Below are 24234 nucleotides of genomic sequence, written 5' to 3'. Positions count from 1 at the left end.
TGCTTTCGCTAGTGGGGCCTCTTGCTGCCGCTGCACCGCCGGGACATGATTTTCATTCTCATCCTGGGGCAAAGTTCTCAACTCAAGGTAACTCTTCCAGGTTAGCGGAGATTGTAACCTGAAGCGTTTGTAACCTGAGGCACCACTGTATTATGTATTTTGTGTTCTCATTTTGTATTTTAATGCATGTGAACTCCCCAGTGATCTTTGCATGAAGGGCAGTATACAAATTTAATAAATAAAATAAAAGAAACAATAAAATACCTCTGCATTTTCATGGCCTTCTAGTGTCATGCAAATATCCAGGTCACTGTCACGAAATCCAAATCCATTTTTTGAAGAGCCAAACAGGCACAGCCTGGCCTTGTCTGATCAAAAGAAAGAGGGTTTTTTAAATAATAACTTTAGACTCATTCAAAATGTAACAAATTTTACATTAACTTTAAACTTCCACAAAATTCGAGAACAACTGAATTTATATTCCACTACATTTTGTAAGACAAAATAAGCAATATGATTCAGATTATTGCAGACCCAGTATAACCACCCAAGTGTCATCTTGCCACATCTGCCAGACACAATAGTTTTTCCAGTGCCCCAAACAAAGCATGTTTTAATGCCCATATATTCCATCACTTTTCAGTAATAAATAAATTCAAGATGTGAGGAAAAACACATTTCTGATTTCTTTAGACTATTTTTCAAGTTCTATTAATGTACAAATCTTGATTCTTGTTTTAATATTGTTACTCAATATGTTTGTCAGTTCTCTCAATTTCTCATTTGTGGTCATGGGCTTGATGCCAACTCCTTTTCTAACCTTCTTCTCCATACTGAAAACATTTAGGATATCTTCCTAAAGAATGAGGCATGGCAAACTAGATTTTCCTTGGCATCAGCGGGCTGATATATAATCTCAGCCTGCAGACACCTGTCTGCCAGGGAAAGATCCAAGTGAGGAACTATTGCACATGCACTTAACTTCAAAAATTAATATATTCTATTAACTTGCTGCCAATATTGATTTTAGATTCTTCTTTTTTAATGCTTCTTTTTTTGTATTGTTCCTATAATAATATAAAACATTGGTTTGAGTATTAGTGTATATAATGTTTTGTTCTCAAGTGCAAGGAAAGATGGTATACAATGTAATAAATAAATACAATTAGAAAATAACTCTCTTGGACAACTGCAAAATAACAAATAAATTGGATGTTTTTAAAAGTTTCCTGTTGCATACCATTATATTCTTTTCGAATAAATCTTTCCAAACTTGCCAGAATCTGTTCTCGGTTTTGTTGCTCTGAGAAAGGAGGCGATAATTCATCTAAACAAACAAAAACCTAAGTGAGCCGTTCAGCAACATCCAAGTGTCAGAATTAAATATCCTCAAACATTTCTCTCACTGAATATTTTACTGATCCCTGTAATTCATTAAAGTCATTTGGTGATGGTATTTTACATTTAGGATGCAACCATATCATCTTAAATATCAGACTAAACCCTTGAAAGGAAAGCAAAAGAAGAAACAAACTTATGTGTTGGCCCTGCAAAATCTGTCCATTACTAAAGATACCTTGGTTAACAAAACCATGCAATTCCTTGACGCTTTGGAAACTTACATTTGCCAAACCCACTGCAAAGTCTAAAACATCCTGGTGACCTTACTGTAAACTAGAACATATGAGTATACACTACTTCCAATCACATAAGAATGCCTTCTTTCCACTGATTTAAGCAGGGACAATCCCAGATTAATGTGGTTAGAGTTCAGTACCCTATTATTAACTATTGAAGTAGAACTCACAACCAGGTCAGAATAGCAAAACTTTACTTACCAAAACACCTTTTACATACTAGATCAAGTATTTCTCTAAATCTACTTGTCATTGGTGGTAGTGGTTTTAGATCAATTTTCTTAAAATCCTCCGGGCAGTCATTTTTGGAATGGCCATCCCTTTTGCAGATACTGCATACTATAGTTGGTGGCTATGGAAGAAACAAACAAAAATGTTTTATTTTAAAATATACTTTTTAAAAAGTGTTATTTTCCTTAAAGATATGCAGTATGTTCCAACAGCTCCTTCATGGAATTGACTGTGTCGACCACAGCAAACTATGGCAAGTTCTTAAAGAAATGGGAGTGCCTGATCACCTCATCTGTCTCCTGAGAAATCTCTATGTGGGACAAGAAGCTACAGTTAGAACTGGATATGGAACAACTGATTGGTTCAAAATTGGGAAAGGAGTACGACAAGGCTGTATATTGTCTCCCTGCTTATTTAACTTATATGCAGAATTCATCTTGCGAAAGGCTGGGCTGGATGAATCCCAAGTTTAAGATTGCCGGAAGAAATATCAACAACCTCAGATATGCAGATGACACAACCTTGATGGCAGAAAGTGAGGAGGAATTAAATAACCTTTTAATGAGGGTGAAAGAAGAAAACGCAAAATATGGTCTGAAGCTCAACATTAAAAAAACTAAGATCATGGCCACTGGGCCCATCACCTCCTGGGAAGAAATGGAGGCAGTGAGAGATTTTACTTTCTTGGGCTCCATGATCACTGCAGATGGTGACTGCAGTCACGAAATTAAAAGACGCCTGCTTCTTGGGAGAAAAGCAATGACAAACCTAGACAGCATCTTAAAAAGCAGAGACATCACCTTACTGACAAAGGTCCATATGGTTAAAGCTACGGTTTTCCCAGTAGTGATGTATGGAAGTGAGAGCTGGGCCATAAAGAAGGCTGATCATCAAAGAATTGATGTTTTTGAATTAGGGTTTGAGAGTTCCATGGACTGCAAGAAGATCAAAGCTATCCATTCTTAAGGAAATCAGCCCTGAGAGCTCTCTGGAAGGACAGATCGTGAAGCTGAGGCTCCAATACTTTGGCCACCTTATGAGAAGACTCCCTGGAAAAGACTCTGATGTTGGGAAAGATTGAGTGCACAAGGTGAAAGGGACGACAGAGGACGAGATGGTTGGATAGTGTTCTCGAAGCTACCAACTTGAGTTTGACCAAACTGCGGGAGGCAGTGCCTGGCGTGCTCTGGTCCATGAGGTCACAAAGAGTCGGACACAATTAAACGACTAAACAACAACAACAATCTTCCTACGGGAAAAGTACAAGATGCAAGCAGCAAGCTCACTGGTCGGTTTTGGGGGAGTCACTAGCTTTTCAAGCCTGTTTCACATGTTAAGAAGGCAGCAAATTTGCATATATATTTCATATTCCTAAGTTGATTCAAATAATGCTGCAATTAGTCCCGGGTCCCCTGCCTTGTCCAATGATCAAAACTGTTCAATATTTACTACCTCTGCACCCAAATTGCACAAGTTCCTAGCCCAAGAAAGCAAAAACGAATGGGAAAGATGGAGAAAAACCCCATGTAGGTTTGAGGGTGGAGTGAAAGACTTACATAGCATTTTGAGTTTTAGTCCTTACTGAATAATAGTTCACAAAAAATCCAGAAACTCTGAATAGTGGTCAAAACGCTAAACGCTGCTACAATACATAAAGGCTTTATCTACTGTGGGTGGTTTTTTAAAACTAGTTCAGGAATGAAACTAGTTCACATGAAAGTGAGATTAAAATACAGTGGTGCCTCGCAAGACGAAATTAATCCGTTCCGCGAGTCTCTTCGTCTTGCGGTTTTTTCGTCTTGCGAAGCACGGCGCTTAGCAGCTTTAAGAAAAAGGAAATAAACTCGCAAGAACTCGCAAGAAGTTTCGTCTTGCGAAGCAAGCCCATAGGGAAATTCGTCTTGTGGAATGACTCAAAAAACGGAAAACCCTTTCGTCTAGTGAGTTTTTCGTCTTGCGAGGCATTCGTCTTGTGGGGCACCACTGCATACTTTTTCAAGAAATATGTGCTTTAGAGGTAAGACAGAGGCATACTCTCTAGCACTGTTATGTTTCTCTTTGATTTCATCAAACCAAAGGAAAATACAGAGAATCAATAAAGGGCTCTGCTGTGAATTCAACAACTCTTGGCTTCTGGAAGAATGTTAGAAAGTGGCCCTTCTGCCTCTAAAAGAAGCACTTTAGTTATCTGAAGAAAGCTGGCCTGGTAGAAAGGACTGAAGCTTTATGAAGGCAGATTCATTCTTCTTTCATCAAGAGATTCCTCACTGTTCTTAGGATTCACTGCAGTGAAGGTTAAGTCAAATAGGAACAACTTGACACTTAAAAATGTCAAGAGAGATTTGTCTAAATGTCTAAAACTTTTGGAACAAATTGTTCGGACCTATGGCTTTAGCAGATTCATTCTATTCAGCCTTTAGTTAAAGAAAAATTGAGAGGAAGGCATCATTGCCATATAGCTAGAAAAAGGGTCGTCGTCTGGTAATGAGAGCCAATGGAACCAGTCTGCTGACAAAAACATTTCTTTAGCAATGATCTTAAAACACAGTTAGAGAAAACATTTTTTTTAAAAAAGTTAAAGTAAGTTTTGAGTCTGCTTTACCTTTCCAGAAGTCAAAATAAATTTATCAAACACATAATGCATATCTTCTGTGGTGACTTCATCTTTACTGTCTTGAATTTCTGCTACTGCTTTGCAGTTGTGCGAGGTAGCTGATGTGCTGGTGCCTGAGCACATACTCTTCTGTGGATACTCCGTTACTGAAATCTGCAGACTTTCAGCATCAGATAATTCACTAACAGAATCTGCATCAAGAGACCTCTGTTCACTAAAATCACAATGTTGGCTTAGCTCCTCTTCATCTGAAGGCTCTTGATCGTTCTTTGCTTTAGATTTTTGTTGTAGTTCACAGCATTCATTAGTACTTAGGGACACAGTTTCCTCTTTGTCTTGAGAGTCTATGTTTTCAATTTCTGGCTTTTTTACCAGTAAACTTTCCAAGCTCTCAGTACATCTCCTGGATGTAGGTTCCATTTCACTACATTCATTAGACTCTTGTATAATACAAGCATGGCCTGTGTTCTGCTTCTCTGTAATGTTGGCCTGCTGTGGAAGGCAACAGTTGGCTACAGGTTCTCCAGTTTTTTTGCTACCAATTTTTCCCTTTTCCTTCTTCTTGGTATCCAGTTTAGACTTACTCCCATCTTTATTCTGTGGACATGCAAAATATTTATATGCTGTCCTGAACCTTTCCAGGATATACTCAAATACCATCTGGCTGTTCAGGCTCCGTGCAACATTTCTTTTTAGTGCAAAAGGATCTATAAAAAGACAAACCAGTAATACGTTTGCTGCTGTTGTTCAATAGGACCTTCAAGTATGATATCAACATACCATATTTTAAATAGGGCTGCAACATTTTACTTTATTAATCACTTAAAGCATAATTATTGAAAACATTTTCATTTTACTAAAAAGGTGTACCTGGTTAACCAGTTGACACCTTTTTTATAAAAATTTTTTGTAAGCAATTAAAAAAACAAACTGCAGATGGGAACTGCCATATTAAAAAAATGGCATTCCATATGCAAGCAAGTATGCTTCTCAGAATTATTCCTGTTGGACATATGCCTGAATCGTCTTAAAACAAAGAAAGTACCCGCTTTTCAGCTTTCTCCTTCATATTAACTTTTTCTCATTTTTATTTATTTGCAGTATTTCTATCTTGCCTTTTACCCCATGGTTGCAATGCAAACCCTTCAAACTTAATAAATATAAAACATAATAAATATAATTAAATCTGAAAAAACTCAAGTGATTTCATTAATCAGGTCACAACCCTGATCTGAAATTATGTAAATATTATACTGTTATCCATAGATTTTATGCAGAATAACTTCATTTGAATATTACCATTTTTTTTACAATGTTGAGTATTGTGGTTTGGTTCACACGTAACACTGAGTCAAAGCATGGCTACACATGAACAAGCGAGTGTGAAGATACTTAGAAGAAAAAACAGAGCTGCTTTGCTCCTCCCCAGGTCCTGCTACTGCTGTGCTACCCAGAGCTAAGATATGGTTTCACTTAATGTAACATCCAAACTCAGGTGTACCATTTGTCTTCCCAGGTAAGTGGTAAGCCAAGAACCAACTTTGCCTACAGCTGGTGGTTCATCTATAATGCTAAAGCCAAACCATAGCATAACATAGCAGCAGCAGGACCAGTTTTGGAGCAAACCAGCTGTGATTTTTCCCTCTGAATACCTGCATGCTCACTCACTTTTACCTATGGTTTGGCTTAGCATTGCATATGAACTGGGCCTAATATAAAAAAATACAGGAATAACAAGGCTATCACTCATTAGGGATTTATCTCCAGCCACAATATTCTGGCATAAAAAAATGAATAAAAGGGAATGGCATGTTTCCTGCCTCAATAGAATTATTGCTTATAGTTCAAGACCAGCAGCTTGAGTCCATTTCTCCTCTAGAAAGACAATATATTTAACTACAGATATATTTGAATACAAATTCAAAGTAAACTTTTTAAACTAACCTTTCCAAATTATTCTGGGCAGATGAGTGCCAGTCAACAAAGTCAAGTATATGACAGTTATACAAAGAAAAGCTGTATTTTCCACATTTGTAGCTAATGTAGCATAAGACAGTGTTTTATCTACAAAAAGTTAGATAAGTAAGGCAAGAGTTCCCAAAGTCTCTTTACAAAATGCAGTGCCCCACCTTCAATGGCTATTCGCCTTTTAGGCCAGGTTTTGTTCTCTCTGGTTAAAAGTTCTTGTACCCGTATGCTGATAACATATTCTTCCAAAGCAAATTCCAGTGTATAGAACTTCAACAATTCTAACCACAGTTGCCCCAGAGATATCTGGTGTGGTGTATCCAATGCTAAAGGAGACTGAAAGAAGCAGAAAATGGAAGCTTAAATTTCTGGTTCTTTGGTCATTAAATTTTATCAAGAAAAGAGTCAAGAAAGAAAAGAATAATTTCCATTTAAACAGACTCGCTTACCTTGCCATTCTTCTCCTTTGGATTAGTTTGGGTGTCTGTTTCTAAGGATGCTGCACTCTTGTTACCACCTCTGTGCTGTTCACCTTTAGCTTTGCCTTCTACACCATTCAAATTTTTCCCTGCTCCATTGTTTGATGGTTTGTATTCCCACACTACCAATTTTTCATCTTCTATGCCCTTCAGCTGGTAATCATCAGCCTTCTTAGAATCAAAACCTTCAATCTAAACAATGCAAAATAAATAAAACAGAAGCCTTTTCAAAGAACAAGAGCAAGTGCTATACATATAAGACATTCAAATATATAAGCATTTATTTTATGCTATAAATTATGTTTAGATATAAATTGCCAATGGAGATACAAAAGCTACTTTAGATAGATCCTGTGGAAAGTTCTGACTTCCTTATTTGGGTCCACAGAACTAATCACAAATTTATTTGAATCCAGACACTTCACTTGCATTTTAAAAAAGAAAACCAACTTACCCAGTTGCCTAAATATGATGGTAGTATACGTGGTTCTCTTTGTTGAAGGAAAAATATCACCATTAAGGCAAAAGAATATGAGGGTATCCCGCCTTCTGCCTGGCAGTCAATATGGCACAACTACAAAAAGGGAGAAGAAAGGTCTTCATTTGGTGCTTTGTATATATTTCCAGCAACACATAGTAGATCTTGCAAATTTTGAATTTAGCCAGCATTTTTTCCAGTCACAGAATAAAGGCCTACATAACCAGGTCTGAAGGCATATAAAACAACAACCTTACTGATGCTAAGCAGGTCTGTGCTCTGCCTTTAGAACCCTATGTAATCTACCTTAAATTCCAACATGGAAGAAAGGCAGGGTACAAATGTAGTGAAACAAACAAACAAACAAATGTCTGTTATCTATAAACCAATGTGGAAAAGTACAAAAAATTAAACAGTGGTCATTTTAAATATTTTTAATAATTCTAATACACATTCACTTAATCAGTTGACCTGGACAACATCCAGACAGTTTCCCATTTACATAAACATGAATTACATGGAAGACACACATTAAATCCAAATATTCACAAGTTTTAATTAGAGTCTACTTTGAGTATGAGGGTAACTTTGATATTACCCATTCTTTTCTATGCTTACTCAAGCTATGAACTGCACTACTGCATTCTTTCATCAACTGCATCTTCCCTCAATTCAAGACTTAGCTCATCTTTTCACCTTTGAGATGCTAATTTCCCTCTCAGTATATTGTTTTCCCTATCTGTAGAATTAAATTGACTACTTCAGATACAGGTGGTGACCATTTTGCACAGGGATTTGGTGCCTTGTCCCTGTGCGTGTTGACAGAGCACACATAAGCCCGCCCCAGTTCCTCCCTCTTCCGGGTCCAAAACGGCCCGTGCGTTGGCAGTTGTGCATCAATCAGACACACGCAAAATAGTCACTGCCTGTACGCAAAAAGATGTAACACAATTTGGATAGGAAAAAAAAGATTCAAATATTTCTCTATGTAGAATGTACAACAAACATTTCCAGAGCTCCACTTCCAGAGGCAGCTAAAAGGTCCTCTGATATTCCAGTGCATCTTGTAGAGAGTACAAGGAGCTTCAGTGAGAAGGGGATGCCTGAGAAGCCCCAAGGCACATTTATCCAAATACTGTTATTATTTCTGGTTCAGAAGAAGAGATATCATTTTAGCATTAATCTAATCTAATCTGTACAGGTTCATTTCAGTATTGTAAAAGGTTATTGCATTTACATATTAAGTACACATGCAAGGAATAAATATGTTCATTTAAAACTTACTCTAGCCCAGTAACGAAAAGCCAACACCAAAGGAACGAGAACTGGTTCCAGTTTGCCAAGCGCAGCTAGCAGATCAGTTGTAAGGCAGGCCACATCATTTCCAGCACTTACTTTGCAAGTTAAACCACTGAGATTGAAACAAATTTTAAGAAAAGTTGCAAGTTAAACCACTGCCCCTCAGTGAGTGATCAAAAAGAAAAACATGCAGTTCTCAGCATATATGTTTAGTCTTGCATTGGTTTCTTTCCTCATGCTGATTGCTTACCAAAGATGCTGAAATCTATTTATCCAGCCAAAACATTATGCATTTTAAGTCTCAAAAGTTTCAATAGAAGGGTGAGGGAAATGCTCAAAAGTATCACTGAAATCAACAGGACTTTGAAAGTGCTTAAAATTTTGAGTGAACTGTACTCTTTGTTGTTTCTGTGCTATTTGTAAAAAGCTCCTACACCTGGAAAATGGAGGAAGCAGTTCTGGAGCTAGCTTCAAAGTAAAGAACTACATTCTATCCTTTGTAATCGATTGTAAAATGCCAAACGTAAGATGGTGTCTCATCAATAATCCTTTTAACTTGAACACGTAAAACAAAAGTACACAAACCTCTTAACATCTTTACAAAAAACAACAGGAACTTTGGCATGGAAATCTGATTCCACATCAGAGTAAGAAGCTGTAAGAGGAAAAACAGAAGAGCATATCAGGAAATAAAAGAATCTTCTCTCAAACTGATTTAAATCTATCTGGGTAATATAAGCAATTAGGACGTTACTATGTCCTCTGTTACATACCCAGAATTAATTACAATAATTTTTTATTGTTTATCATCCCATTCTCTATTATTGTTTTTATGGACACTGTTTAGCAATGCAGAAACTTAAGCAGCATATAAACATCTTAAATAAATCAGAATATGAAGTGAGGGGGAAAGGGGGGGGGGAGAGCTCTTACCGCTGTTTTTCAAAATATCAAGCACCTGTATCAGAACATCCGGATGACTCATCTAAAATAATGAGGAAGAAGGTTATTTTACCCTCATTTTAATTCTATCAAAAGAAGGAAGGCAATTGTATTATTAATAGTCACAGGTATGATCCAGACCTCTGTTTACCTGCATAACAAGCACAGTACAGGGTCTTAACATGTACTAACAGGGCCCAGAGAGCCAGATGTGCTTGCTCCTGGAACCTGAATCTAATCAACAGTTATGTACAATGAAGAGATCCCTAATTATGCTACAGCTATGCCATTGTGAGTTTACCAGTTACTCTTCATTTAAGCATGTATATGGGTGCCAGTTACTCTTCATTTAAGCATGTATATGGGTGCACCACCAACTCTGTCCAGTTGGGACAGGGTCTATCCTTGGGAATTCTCCCTCACTCCTTTATCAACTCATAAATAAACTGGTGGGGAAAAGGTTTCTCATAAGTGAGAAAGAATGGAAGTTATCATGGAACTTTCTGAGAGCGCTCACTTACTAATTCCAGGTCAAGACATCACAGAAAGCTATACTAGTGAGAAATATATTTGAGACCATAGACATAAAACATTTCTAGCACGATAATGTCACAGACATTTCTTCAACTTACCGTGGAGGGAAATTTTATATCAATATTAATATCACTAGTTTTAAAAGCAAATCTAGTTAGACAGGATCCATACATCCTCAATGAGCATTCTGAAAATAAAGAAAGGGTTCCATAAGCAATCATGTAGCATTCATAATCATTTCAAAATTTTGAACCATTTTCAAAATACTACGGATGCAATCTGAAAGCAAACATACAAGAAATAAGTTCTACTGCTACTGACTGTATAAAGAATACCATTTTAATTCTGGTTATAAGGCGCTTTATGATTAGAAAAGCAAAAATTAAATAGTTTGCTCAAATTAATCCCACAAGTGCAAACTCACACAGCATTGACTCAAGTGCCATTACAAGTCTCTTCCAGTCCAGACACAACAGACACAGATAAAGACTTTATTCTACCTCCCCCCCCCCCCCGATAAAGTCATATGCTCTCAGCATTGAATGTTAGCATTGTGTGTAATCATGGGATTACTTCAAAGAAAAAAAATGTACTTAATACTAAGGTGTATAAGCATGAACTCCATGCTGCTTAGCAACATGTGGAACACTTTTATGTATGATGAATGCACACCTACCTATTTAATTGCAGGTAGATGCTACAGGAACCCTTCATGTGCAACATAGACAAATGTATATTCATCCCACATTATAAGGTACAACACTGTACACTTGACAGCTTTTGATCTGTCAGTCTACTATATCTCTGTGTTACATTTAACTGCACTGGTATGGAAAGAATACACAATATAAAATGCAATTACCAGACACTGGTATTAGATACAGACAGCTTCATTACTGAAAATGTGATGCTTTCCCATGCAAATGTTGAGGGTATTTTGCTCTCATCAATTCAACTATATGTTCTGGTTTTGTCTCTAACTAGAAGATCTGCAATGGCCAGTGAATCAATGCTGTTTTTTCCTAATATGAACAAGATACTTAAATTTCTGCTTTTCTAACCATAAAGTACTTTATAACAATGAAGGAAAAATTATTCATTTTATATACTCAGAAGCAAAGCATTTATGCACATCTGAGAAACTGTGGGAAATCAGGTTGGGCTTCATCTGCCTGAAAATTTTTACATGAAAACCTCAATTAAAATAATAATCTTCAACAAACCTTTTAAATTTTCCATAAAGGAAGAGAAAGTAAAGATACAAGAATGTCAGAAACCACCAATATCATCCTGTACTACAACTTTCCAAAACTGGTATTTTAATGTACAATTGAATACATAGAAGTCAAACTGATTGGAGACCCAAAATGTATTCTCAGCAAACAAGCAAACAATCTCCTTAAAGAAAACTAAGAATTTACATTAGGTACCTGGTAAGTGTTGCTGAATTATCTTCTCCATATCCCATACAATTTCCTGGCGGATTTTGAAATCATTATCCGATATGCCTTGCTCCTTTGCTGCCTCCATCAGCGTAAAACTCAAGGCAGTTACTTGTGCAGGGGAAGGGGGAGGGAGAGCACGGAGTTCGTTTTCTTCTTGCTTTTCCTGAAAATATCATGAGTGGTAAAGAATAGAATTTCCATGTTCAACCCATTTTTATTTGCTTCTTTAAATCCTGTTAATGCCAGCCTATAGCAAAAACTGTCCATGAAAGTGATATAATGTCAACAGCTCATTAAAGATATCTGAGAAACACCTTAAGATAGGGTTACACAACTTTTGCTCCAGTGCACCTCATGAATTATCTTATAGAGATGCTGCAAGGTTCAGTGTTGTCACCCATGTTGTTAGTATTTGGGTATTATAAATGTGCTGATGACATTCAGCTCTATTTTCATTTTGTCTCGAGATGAGGAGGAGCAGCAGTGATGCACTGAAGCAGTTCATGTAAATTAATCTTTTATGTGCTTAACATTTTTTATTTGTTTAACAAGATATCTTAAGTGCAACAGATGGGGGCAGGCAGAGGGAGCTAGAGACAGAATTATCTGCACAATAATAGACAATAGGAAAACACTTTTTTCCACCATCTACAATATAGGCTTATGATTACAGTGCTTTAACTATTTACTTTGGTTTCAGGCCAATAATTCTTAGAAGTTATATGAAGCAATTAAAGTAAGTATAATTCTGGTAAAAAATTACGAGCTTTGATCTAAAACTTACCATGATATTCTTTTTATGACGTTTTTCTTTAATATGTTTGTGAGCTCCCTGGATATTTTCAATGTGGACTAAGCAGAGCTTGCATAGGTACTGGCAATTAGAGTACTCTGGAGAGCGCTGTGGAAAAACCACACATTTAAAATTCAGCAGCCAATTAATTATGTCTGTTTTATTTTCCATTGTGACGATAATAAAATGCTACTAAGCAATGAGCATAGTAGATGGGGATTGTCCTTGCTGTTCACACTGGGGTATGAAGAATTTATTCACACATTTCTAAATAGTTTAGACTCATATTTTTCATATTTCCATGACACCACTAACACAGCTCTTCTTGTTTAATGCTAGAAATCATAAAATACCAGAAACCTAGCATCAGCTAAATCTTAACGAAAGATGCAGTACCTGCACTCAATTTTGCTCATTCTGAAGAGAGAGAAAATTCTTGGCAGTTTGAAGAATTGGCAAAAGAAAGATTCAGAGCACCAAGGCTCAGAGACGTATATGGAAAGGCAAGTAAAAGGACTTGGGATCATGAGGAGTTCAACAGAAAAGTACTTCCAAAGCTCTGCAACAGTGAGACCTACCCTGGATATGAAGGTGGGAGACTGCTTTGGGCCTCTCCAGCCAAATAGAAAAAGAATAAGCACAGTAAGCCTAAGACCCATGAAAAAGTAAGTTTTTTTAAAAAAGGAAAAGGGGCCCAGAGAAGGCAAGGGGCCACAAAAAGCAGATATTTTACTGGCCTTCAGTCTTAGAAAGAAAGAAAGAAAGAAAGAAAGAAAGAAAGAAAGAAAGAAAAATTCTCTTTGCCCTGAAAAAGCCTGTGCATTGACCCACAGCACTTGCCAGAATGGTTATGCACACTGGCTAACATGCACAAAATTCAGCTTTTTACACATCACCCAAAATTGCTCAGAAATAATGTCTCCTGACATGACCCAAAATCAATTAGGCAAGTGGTGGCAAACACACAAATGTTGGCTTGTCATGGACCAACTGCCTTTCCCCCAAGGTTACTATGCACCCAAATTATCATGTGATTAGACCTCAACTGAAATGAAAAGCATATAATCTGTGTTCCCACTGATTATGAGAACACACAGTGCAAATCAACATCTGCTATAAGGGGGGGAAAGCAAAGGATGAGCCTCTGTCTTTTCTAGAAACTGTTTCTACGTCCTTAAAGATAACCATCTCACACTCCACCGTTTTTAAATAAATTAAGTAGCTAATTAATTTCTTCTGAATTATGTGACATGCTATGGTAAGTGGGAAAAAATCATCACCTAAAAAAGAAAACTGTACAGTTTACTTACTTTTTCCAAGCGAATAATATAATCTCTTTCCAGTCGCTCTTCTGCTTGTTTCAAGCCCAGCTGCTGTTCGGCCGTCAATGTTGATTCATCAATTACAGCAATATTTTCTAAATAATCCGCCTCTGAATTAGCTTCTTTAGCAGAATCTGAATTCTTTATTTTACCTAATGAAAGGAGGAGCAAAGTTGATTATTAACTTGTTTTCTCCAGACTACCTTAAATGTAAGCTAAGGGAAAATTAAATAAATTGGAAATCCTAAAATGTGAATATGCTCTCTCCTTGATAATTATGCGAAACTAAGTATAGAAATAAAGCTGAATTTTAAAAAGTAAAACTTTTTTTATTGTTCTCAGACTCATTAACAAGAATCATACCCTTGAGCTATTAGAATTACCGAGATAACGTAACAGGTAGAGCAATTCAGAAAGCACTACTGCATATGAAATTATTATTATTATAAACCAATATGCAATGTTTTATTAACTTCAATTGCATGTTGCATGTTATATTTAGGCCTGGTTCACACATCACTTCAAATGAAGACATATAGTTCAGTGCTACAGCATCTGCTCACCCGGGCGATTGGAGGAAATTGATTGCCCAAAGTCTTCATGGACTTATTACCTGCTACTGTATTTATACTGCGTACTGTACTTGTTTTTCAAATTTGTGTGTTGTTTTACTGTTTTACTTTGTTTTTATTGGCTTTAATTAGCATTATTATTATTATTATTACTATTTTAAAATTACTTTTATTACTTTTAATTAGTATTTTGTAAACTGCCCAGGTATCCTGATTGGATTAAGGGGGATTTAAAATTTGAACAACAAAAAACCAAATAAAGAAATGAATGCTATAGCACACAGAGACAGCAGTGACATACTTGATCCGCACTGGGTCTACACATGTAACAGAATTGGGGTGGAAAAATGGACTGCCATGTTTTAGGCAGCATGTGGGAGATACTACATGTGAATTATGCCCCTGATTTGTTCTTTAAAGACTTAGGAGCGAGATTTGACTAGGCCTTCGCCTGCTATGCCAATTTTCTATTTGAATGGAGATGCATGCATATGTATTTTATTTGTTTGCTTTTAACATAGAGGAGTTGAAAATTGTGACCCTACACCTGCCATCCGATGTGCTGCATTCCATTTTATCACCTCTTCCTGGAGTATGAGTAGGCATACATGGGGGGGGGGGCAAGCTATTCTTATATATTAGCTAAAAACTAGATTCATAATAGCTGCTTAGAAACTATCATAGCAACTTAGAGTGAATGAGCAAAATGCAAGAGAATGTTTTATTTCAGAGCTATAATTATTTTTGCACTGAAACACAGAAAAAATATTTTTGTACTTTTAAAGGTTGTGGGGCAAGCTTACATTACAAAACACATTTTTCTACCACACTTGACAGTATAGATATAACTAACATGCACAAAGCAAAAGCCATTCAAAATGCATTTCAGACTGTTGGATTTTTAAAAATAAAAACTGAATCCAGCACTCACAGGAGTCTTCAGATTTGTGTTCCATTGGTCCCAGATCCAAACCACTTTTGACTGAGTCCCCAGGCTGATTAGTAGTAATTTTGGATATATCATCTCCAGGTGGATTTTCCAATTCAGAACTCCTTCTCTGGGCAGATGGTAAGCTTTCTGTGCTAGCACCATTCTCTGAAATATGGGAGCTTGAAAGATTTTCAACCATGTGCTGAGCTCTTATCTGTTTCAGATCATCTACTTCTGCTGGTACATTTGGTAACCTTTTTGCTTTACATTGATCTTGAATATTTGACCCCATGTCTTTACATCCAGCAATACAACTATTTGTCTTACATGATTTATTTTCTCCTGACTTCTCAGGACAAACATCATTCTGCTTATTCTTTTTGCAACTGCTCCCACCTGAAGAACTTTTTCCAGCTTCTTTTATAGATTTGTCATTTTTGTTAGTTTTAGAATTTTGATTGGTTGTAACTCTGACAGCTTTGCTTTCTTCACAGACAATTCGGGCAGATTTTCTTGTGTCATGATTTCCAGTTTTTGAGCTCTTGCCCTCTTCCATTATTGAGAAGACCTGCTTCGTCTATTACTTGAGACTACTTGAAATATAATTTTGCAACAACTGGAGTGGAGCAGAATCCTCTGTTCAGGCAGGGTATCTGGCTGATTGTCTGATGAGAAAAATTGAGAATGAGAACACAAAGAAACTCTTACATTGTTAAACATAGTCCTAAATTAAATTAATATCAAAAATGCTTGCAATGAGAGACTAAAGCTAAGCATGTCGGGGGGAGGGGAGAATAATGGAGGGAACATTCACATGGTGTGATGGAAATATCCTCTATTAGTTTAATAAGAGCACAATCCAAACGCTCCACATTTTGTTGTCTGGGGGTGATTAGGATGGAGCAGAGATTCTCTCCATCAACCTGCAGGGGAAGAGGGTCAGCTAGCTTTGACCAAGTGGGTGGTAAGCTAGTGCTAGTAGCTCTCCCAATAATCACAGAGTGTAGAGAGCCCCAAAACAAGGTGATACTGAATCCAAAGTCCTGGAGATATTCCAAAGGCTCTGTTCCTATGCCAGCTTGCAGCTTGTGAACCAGCAAAGCTTTGGATGTGGCAGTGCCCCTGCACCTCACAGGCCCTGTGTTAAGCTTGCTCTGCCCATTAATTTTGAGATTTTCCTTTGCCCTTTGTTGGGGCAACGCAAGTACTAAAGCAGCAGAGGGAGAAATATCCTTCAGCACATTATGCTAGGCATGCTCTTCCTTGAGGCTTCCCAGGGACTTCTACCTAACTGGCCACATTTTAGAGCTCCAAACTCTTACAATTGTTTTGTAGAAATGTTGCCAACTAGTAATGTTTTCACAAATATTTAAAAAAAAATTCAGAGCATTCGTACATAGGCCTCTGCTTTACTTATACCTCTACAACTTCCAAAATAAGTTTGCTTTCACTTCAGTTTTTTCATTGTAGGTTCAGAGAGAGATAGAAAAGTACACTGTATTGCAACAGTGTCAAAACAATGATATGTAACACAAAAAGGACTACCTGAAAGTTGCAATAAAATATATCTTGTAAATATTGCTTTTTTAAATTACATCAAAGGTTAATAAAAGGGCAACATTGGCTTTAGCAATGAAATAACAATTAATGATTTCAGAATAAAAACTATCCTTCATTCACTTATATTTGTAACCCTAACCCACCTCAACCTGCTCAGAACAAGCAGCAAATTATTATTACGGTATATAAATGCTGACATCAGCTGGGGAAATTGATCAATTGGGGGGGGGGGGCTAACCATGTTCTCTAACCATTGATACAGCCTTGATAGGAAAGGAATGACAACTACATTGCTACAACAGAAATACACGGTAGTGTTGGGATTTCTTTATTGTGTTTAAAACATGAATACAAACTTAAGCTACTTAAAATTTTATATAGAGAGAAAAATATTAGCCACCTGGTGCTTAAACCTGAAACTTGCTATGTTTGAGGTTCTATTAATATTATGATTTGACTCAGACAATTGTAGAAAAGTTTCACTTTCGTTTCCTGTTGGTTTTTAAGGTTTCATAATCTCACTTATCTTCCACCAGCACTACCAACTGGCTGTAATATCAAGATGTGAATTATTGCAAAACCACATAAACCCAAACCCACTGAACTACAACTTGTACAAAAAGCTTAATAACATTTCATACTAAAGAAGGAACTAAAATATTAGACCTGTCGAGAGCTAAAAGCAGGGATGGGGAACCTGTAGCTCTCCATACAACTACAACTTCCATCAACGCTGATCACTGGCCATGTTGGCTGGGAGCATCAGGGGGACCACAGGTCCCACCCACCTACCCACCACCCCATTTAAATAATACTAGTTCATTAAAAAAGCATATGATTAGTGAACTAAGTGTCGAGAATCCAGCTCGACATCAGTAAGAAGATCAGTAAGAAATCAGTCTCACACCAAGATGACTTGAAGAAAAAGCTTTGGCTTCAGCCGCAATGTTTATTGTGTGCAGTAAAAAATGGATCATCCTCTCTCCTCCAGCACTGCGCTTGCTCTGCCTGGTACTCCAAGGTACCAAATCAAAGGAATGTAACCTTGCTTTTGCCCACAGACAAAGAGAGTGTTATGCTACGTGAGCCAATCATTAGTCTAGCATGAGGTGTTCACGTGCTCATCATGCTCTTAGCAATATCTCGTGCTGTAAAATCACTCTGCAATAATAAGAACTCTGCTCATGCTCTTATGTACAAGCAATCATTTTCCCACAACTAAGTTTGCCTATTAACAAACCTAATTTGGTACAGGAAGGGGGGACCCTTTCTCTCAGTGCTATTTTTCCTAGTTTCAATTCACCCATCCCTAAAAGGTATTTGCCTTGAGAGGGCAGATCCAAGCTTTGGGCAGATGTGGCTATTTTAAAGGGAGAAAAATTGCATAAGAGGTGTGTGAAGGGGGATTATCCCTGCATTGCAGCTCCAATCCAGTACAGTGGCACCTCATTTCTTGGGAGGAAACTTCGGGGGGGGGGGGTGAGTATCAGGACATTTTTATGCTATTTAAACCCATTATAATAGAAGCCCAGAGAAAATGGCCACATCGGGACAATCAAATATCAATTTTGTAAGCTGTGTGGTGAACAAGCTTCATGTATGCAGCTGCTTTGCTCCTCCCTTCACAAAAGTGGGGAAATAAGCCAGAGAGCCACAGTTGACCATAACTTCCAAACTGAGAAATTATGTCTGGACTAGGAAATGGCCTGCAAGCAAGCCAGAATATGAAGTAATCATTTAAAGCTGGTTTTCATGTCCAGGGTTGTTTCGAAAGCATTAATCGTAATTTCCCACTTCTAATATAACAAGAAGCTACAGCAAAATTCTAGCTTGTGTTTCCACTTGTGTGAAGTGAGGAGCAAAGCAACTGAATGTAGATGCACAAAGTTCATTTTTATCTTAGTTTAGTAAGACAAAATTTGATTGTCCAAACACATCCAATTTAAGCCGAAGATCAGAAACCAATGCAGGGCAAGAAGACTTCCTTTGAAAAGAGGAATTCTTGCCCAAATTCCTCCCTATAGTACCATAGATTCTGGCAAAACGAATGTAAATTGGAAGTAAGAAGCAAAAAAACCCAAAAAACCCACAAGTAGTTTTTAGCAAATTGCCAAAAATATTTTTCTTTAAATGTGACTTTCTTTAAACACAACACATGACCTCTAAGAAAAATGTGCAGCTTGTCACTAAAAATAGGGTGTTTTTCCCCCCTGTGAATGCATCCAGGAGGAATTAGAGACCTAACTTCCACACCAGGTTAATTGATAGAAAGCATAAGCAAAGGTACAGTTATACAGATGAAAAAGCCTTGCTGGGGAAGAATCAGCATGGTTTCTACAACAGGAAGTTTGGCCTTACCAATGATTTTGAATTCTTTGAAAGCACAACGAACATGCAGTGATCCAGTAGGTACTGTATCCAAGATTTCAAAAAGCTTTTGACAAAACACTTTACCAAAAGCTCCTCAGTAAACATAACAGCTGTTGGAAAAGACAACAATTTGATGGTTTTTATGATAAAATGGCCTTCTTTTGTAATTGCTATATAGCAATGTCCTCATGTAAATCCAGCCTTGTAGATAAACCCACAAAGGTGCTAGTGCCTTCCCTTCTGTAGCTGCCCACTACATTTCTATTATAAGCAGAGAGAAGCAGGCTTCCCTCTTCTGACAGTTTGATTTCTATCATGGGCACAGAGGAGGGAGGAAGCAGTCCTTCACTCTTTCACCAGCCCTCTCATTCATGTGTATGGAATTCTTGGTTGCCTACCAGGTGAATGTTTAAATGCAAGGCAGTATAAACCTGTGATGTGGCCACATTTGGAAAACTGAATACAGTTCTAGACATGGCATGTGACCTCTGCTCAGAAACTAGTGCCTGGAGAAATGGCATGCAGGGAGATAAGATGTGGAGTTGTGGATGCCTCTTTTGTTTTTAAAATCACTTTCCTTTTCTATGTAATTTGGACAGCTTCATCACAAGGACATCTGGGCTGACGTAATGTAATTTATTTTACTAAACATACTGCAAAATGATAGCAAAGTTTTCTTTAGATTTACTCTGTGCTCACTGGAGAAACTGGAGTGGAATCTGGTGACAGGAGACAGATAACTCTATCTTGCCATTGTTGATCTTATTCCCTGTGGCTGATAGTCACAATAACTATTAAATGTGACATTAACACTCTTGCCTAGCTCAGCCGATTTTGATTCTTTCAGTATTTGGAAATACTAAATAATGTGAACTTACTGCAACATGAACTTTAACTTCCTAACAAACACTACCCTGTTCAGGGTTCACTGACAGCATTCAAGAATCTCCATACAAGACATGTACTGCTTGTAGTCTCTCACATCATAAACTGCACAAACAGCTTCTCAAAATAAGGGTAGTGTATCACACAGCTGTAAACTGGTGTTTTACCCAATTTGCATAAATACTAATGTGCAGAAAGTCTACGTTTGTTACAGAATGGCAATCACCTGCTGTCAGAAAGGCTCTGGTTATGTTTACAGCGTCACAGTAAACCACAGTTAAACCAGGAATGCAGATAGTTTCTGCTTCACTCTCCCTCATGTGAACAGGAGTAACAAAACTTAATTCCTGGCTTGCATCATGTCCAAATGGGATTGTGGTTAGTTCTCCTCCACACAAACCACAATGTAAAGCCAAGATTTGTTCTTGACTTATCAATCATGGTTTATTTGGCACAAAACAAACCATCATTCTCAATTCAGACAAAATGCTAAGCCAAGGAGTTTGGGTTGTTGCCCCAACTCATGGTATTTGTATTATTATCACCATCACCATCATCAACACAGTGACTCTACAAGTAAAAGAAGAGTGAAGCAGAATCAATCTCCTTGCTAACATAATATTATTAACTATGGTTTACCATGATGTGTAAACTAGATAATTCTTTTAAAACCTAAAAGATGATTTCTCAAAATTTGGGTTCATAGTAGAAGTTATCAGCTAGTATGCTTCTTTCACACTGTAATAATGGAAGAATCTTCCACAATTCTATGCCAGTGATACATGTGAACACCACCATAAAAATATCAGGTGCCCTTTTAAAAATTGATGTTAGCATAAATGAATTTTACATAGTTTTCAGCTCTTTATTGGACTGGCACCTAAAAAGGTTGATAGTGAACCCAAGGAATAGCAAATATTTTTCAACCTTCATGTGGTGAAATCTTACATTCAAAAGGTTATTACAATGTCATAATACTTAAGATGATTACATAGAAGAGAAGCAGGACCATTTAACAACAGGCCCAATAAGTATTTTTGTTCTATTTTCGCTCTACTATGAAACTGACCAATTTCACATTTTACAATGGAACTGAATACATACTCAAATCTTCATATCAATCATGGCTCCTCATAGTGTGCTTTTGAAATGTGCAACAGCAAAAGCTGTAACTTTAATGTATGCCTGCTTCTGTTACTGAAGCATGAACCCTTGATTTTCCCCATTTGCAAAATGCAGACAACTAATTAGTTTTTTAACCAGATGTTGACCAGAGATCACTTTATAGTGGGAAAGTTCCACGTGAAAGTGGTCCAGTGCTAAGGCAGAAAGCCAGAAGCCTTACCCACCATCACTAAATAGCACAATATGCTCTGCTATTTTTTGGTGCAATCGCCTTAAGGTAGAAACCTATTTGTTGTAGTAGTTACTAAGCTCTTTAAAGTGCCCTGTAGGCTAACGGCGCTGCATAATAATTTACAACAGTGATGACACTGAGCCCACTATTCACCCATTTGCTTTACTGAGAGGCTCCCAAACACCAGAGACACTAAAACCGGCACTTGGGAGCCCCCCAATTAAAAGCCCCAAGTGCGAAAGGGCTATTCTGTGGCGATCTGTGTCAAGCCCCTCCTCGCAGGAAACCCATCAAGTTGTGTTAACAGCTAAGCCCGCTGTCAGAAAAACAGCTCGATTTCCCAAAAACATGCCTCTATAGGCTACGCTCCAACGTCTTTACAGTGCTCTCACGGAACAAACACCCCCTCTTTGCCCTCAGAAGCACACGTGCAGGATCAACTTTTTGGTGTGTCCCCCTCTAAATTACCGAATTAACCAACCACATCAACACCCCCCCCCCGCCCACACAAAAACACACACCAAAACAACTCGCTCTGGGCACAGTCCTCATCCAAGGGCCTCTTTTCCTTAAACTTTCTATTCTTCCCACCCAGAGAGGAGAGAAACAAAAGCAGGGAATGGGGAAGTGGGGTCCCAACCAGGACCCTAGCTAGGAGGGCGCCTGGCAGACCCCCACCCACCCAAAAAGAGGCGCTCCGATTAGACTTTTTAAAGTGGGTGCCGGGGAGGGGAGACCGTGGCGGAGGCCAGCGAAGGGCCTTGGTGCAGAGAGCCCCCCTCCCCCCACCCCCAGGAGGGCAGAAGCCAGGAGCGGGCACGGGAGGAGGGCGAAAGAGCGACGCGGGGGGGGGGGGGGACGACCCGCTTCCGTCTGCCGCCGCCGCCGCCGCCCTCTCTCTCTCTCTTTCTCGGGGGACTCAAGTACCTGGCTGTCAGCCCAGGGATGTGCCGGCCGCGTCCCCCTCCATGTCCTGCTCCGGCAGTTGGGAGGCCCCGACGCGAGCGCCTCAATCTGGGCCGGCCGCCATGTCAGCCGCGGCGCGCACTGCATTGTGGGGGAGGGGAAAGGAGGCTCGCGCGCGGCGGGGGGGGGGCGGGGCGGTGTGAGGGAGGGAGGCGGCGGAGGCTGCTTTCTGCCAACCTGCCTCAAGGCAGCGGCAGCCGTTGCTGTTCTGCCCCCACCCTCCCACCTATCCACTGTAACTACAATCCCGGTAGCCCACTCCCTTCCCCGAGGAAAAGCTGAACTCCCTTCTCCTTTGAGGCCTCAAAAAGAAGGAGGAGAAAGGTGTCTTCACGGTGGAGGCTGAAACTCTTTGGCCGGGCAGCCCTCCGAGCTGCGCGCCGCCTCAGGGCCGAGAGTTGCTGCCTGCAGGGTTTTATTTGCACCGTGGGCCGGGCTCGGCCAGCTGAAGTCACGGCTGACAGTCCCCTCCACGCAAACATATGAAGTAAATAAAATTAAGCCCGGGTTAAAGTCGGTTCTGCGCTGACTGTGAGATTTTGCTGAAAGGAAACCGCGCATCCTAATCATCCAAACATTTTCTCGCGCCAGGACTTTTGCTTTGCCTCCTTGACACAAAACACGGACCTTAAAAACTTGAGGCGTAGAAAGCAAGCAAGCAAGCAAACAAATACGTAGCTGTGGAACAGATCCTCATGATGACGCTCACAAGCAGATTCCGAAAAGGGATTAAGCGCAGTCCACCTCCATTGCCAACTATCTGCTTAGTTTTTTAAAATCGTGGGTCGAGAGGGCAATGTAGCATCATGCGATAGATGAGGGATTTGTGGGATCAGCGTGCTGAGAGTCATTTCATATGGTGCATCCAATCATGAAGGCCACCCAAACTGTTTCCAAGCTCCAGTGCTTCTCACAAGGGCTGTAATGTTTGTAACAGCCTCACCGTACATGTATTTCTTTTGAATTAATGTGTGTATGGAGATCCTGGGCTGCTCAGATGCTAAGACCCAGCTCCTGGCCTCACTGATGTGGTCCAAAGGAAAACAAAGCAATACATTGACACCAGCATAGCTGCAGGAGTTGCAGGAAGGAGGCATACAACAGTGGCATAGCGTGGGGGGTGCAGGGGGGGCCGGACGCAACATCTGGGGTTAGGGCAAATCCACGGGTTAGGGGGCGCAAATCCACAGGTTAGGGGGCGCAAATCCATGGGTTAGGGGGCGCAAATTACTTGCCTTGCCCCGGGTGCTGACAACCCACGCTACGCCGCTGGCATACAAGACGCCATCCAACCATCTTAGGGAGCCTGTTCTGGATTTGTAAACATCACCAGCACTCCATATATCAGCTCTGGTGACCACACATTTGAGGAGATTTTGCCTACCTAGGTTCCACCATTACCATCAACCTTTCAACTGATGCTGGACAAGGGTATTGGCAAGACAGCTACAGCAATGACTTGCCTCTCCAACAGGGTATGGGAGAATGTGATGCTAATGTCCAATACCAATATGAAGGTCTACCAGGCCTGCATGTTGAGCATGCTGCTTTCTGGAAGTGAGCAACTTACAACCACCAGGAGCGATGCCAGGAAGATTGGAGGCATCACATAGCAGGACAGAATTGCACTCCTGAGTATGTCTATGCTGGCTTGGTCATGTCCACAGAATGGAAGATGGCAGGATTTCCAAGGATGTGCTCTACAGGGAGCTGGCTTCAGGCACCAGGCCCACTGGCAGATCAGCTCTGCATGACAAAGATGTCTGCAAACATGACATGAATGCTGGAGGAGCACAGAGAGAAGAAACACCATGGTGCATCTGCAGCCACACAGCCAGATGCCTTCATCTG

At 39.3% G+C, this 24234-nt stretch overlaps 1 protein-coding gene across 4 annotated transcripts in view; it reads right to left on the bottom strand.

The window, feature by feature from the left end:
* The window catches only part of TUT4 (terminal uridylyl transferase 4), a 34600-nt gene extending 12098 nt beyond the window's left edge, over positions 1 to 22502 (bottom strand). For 3 of the 4 annotated variants that reach the window (XM_028733475.2, XM_077928731.1, XM_077928732.1), the window contains exons 1-16: positions 22345 to 22502; positions 15246 to 15910; positions 13731 to 13894; positions 12412 to 12528; positions 11613 to 11790; positions 10281 to 10369; positions 9640 to 9691; positions 9292 to 9361; positions 8692 to 8818; positions 7384 to 7503; positions 6900 to 7121; positions 6612 to 6786; positions 4471 to 5189; positions 1839 to 1989; positions 1241 to 1327; positions 265 to 368 (exon numbers count right to left, since the gene is read on the bottom strand). In XM_028733475.2, the coding sequence (XP_028589308.2) occupies positions 265 to 368; positions 1241 to 1327; positions 1839 to 1989; positions 4471 to 5189; positions 6612 to 6786; positions 6900 to 7121; positions 7384 to 7503; positions 8692 to 8818; positions 9292 to 9361; positions 9640 to 9691; positions 10281 to 10369; positions 11613 to 11790; positions 12412 to 12528; positions 13731 to 13894; positions 15246 to 15801 (2931 nt within the window). In that variant the 5' untranslated portion in view covers positions 15802 to 15910; positions 22345 to 22502. Of the gene's footprint in view, positions 1 to 264; positions 369 to 1240; positions 1328 to 1838; positions 1990 to 4470; positions 5190 to 6611; positions 6787 to 6899; positions 7122 to 7383; positions 7504 to 8691; positions 8819 to 9291; positions 9362 to 9639; positions 9692 to 10280; positions 10370 to 11612; positions 11791 to 12411; positions 12529 to 13730; positions 13895 to 15245; positions 15911 to 19163; positions 19286 to 22344 lie in introns of all 4 variants that reach the window. The other variant, XM_028733476.2, reaches the window with a different exon arrangement.
* Positions 22503 to 24234: the final 1732 nt, after the last annotated feature.

This window comes from Podarcis muralis, chromosome 5 (genome assembly GCF_964188315.1).
Source record: "Podarcis muralis chromosome 5, rPodMur119.hap1.1, whole genome shotgun sequence".
NCBI classification, from domain to species: domain Eukaryota; kingdom Metazoa; phylum Chordata; class Lepidosauria; order Squamata; family Lacertidae; genus Podarcis; species Podarcis muralis.
The sequence above is the reverse complement of the archived record's forward strand: the minus strand, read 5'-3'. Positions and strand labels throughout refer to the sequence as shown.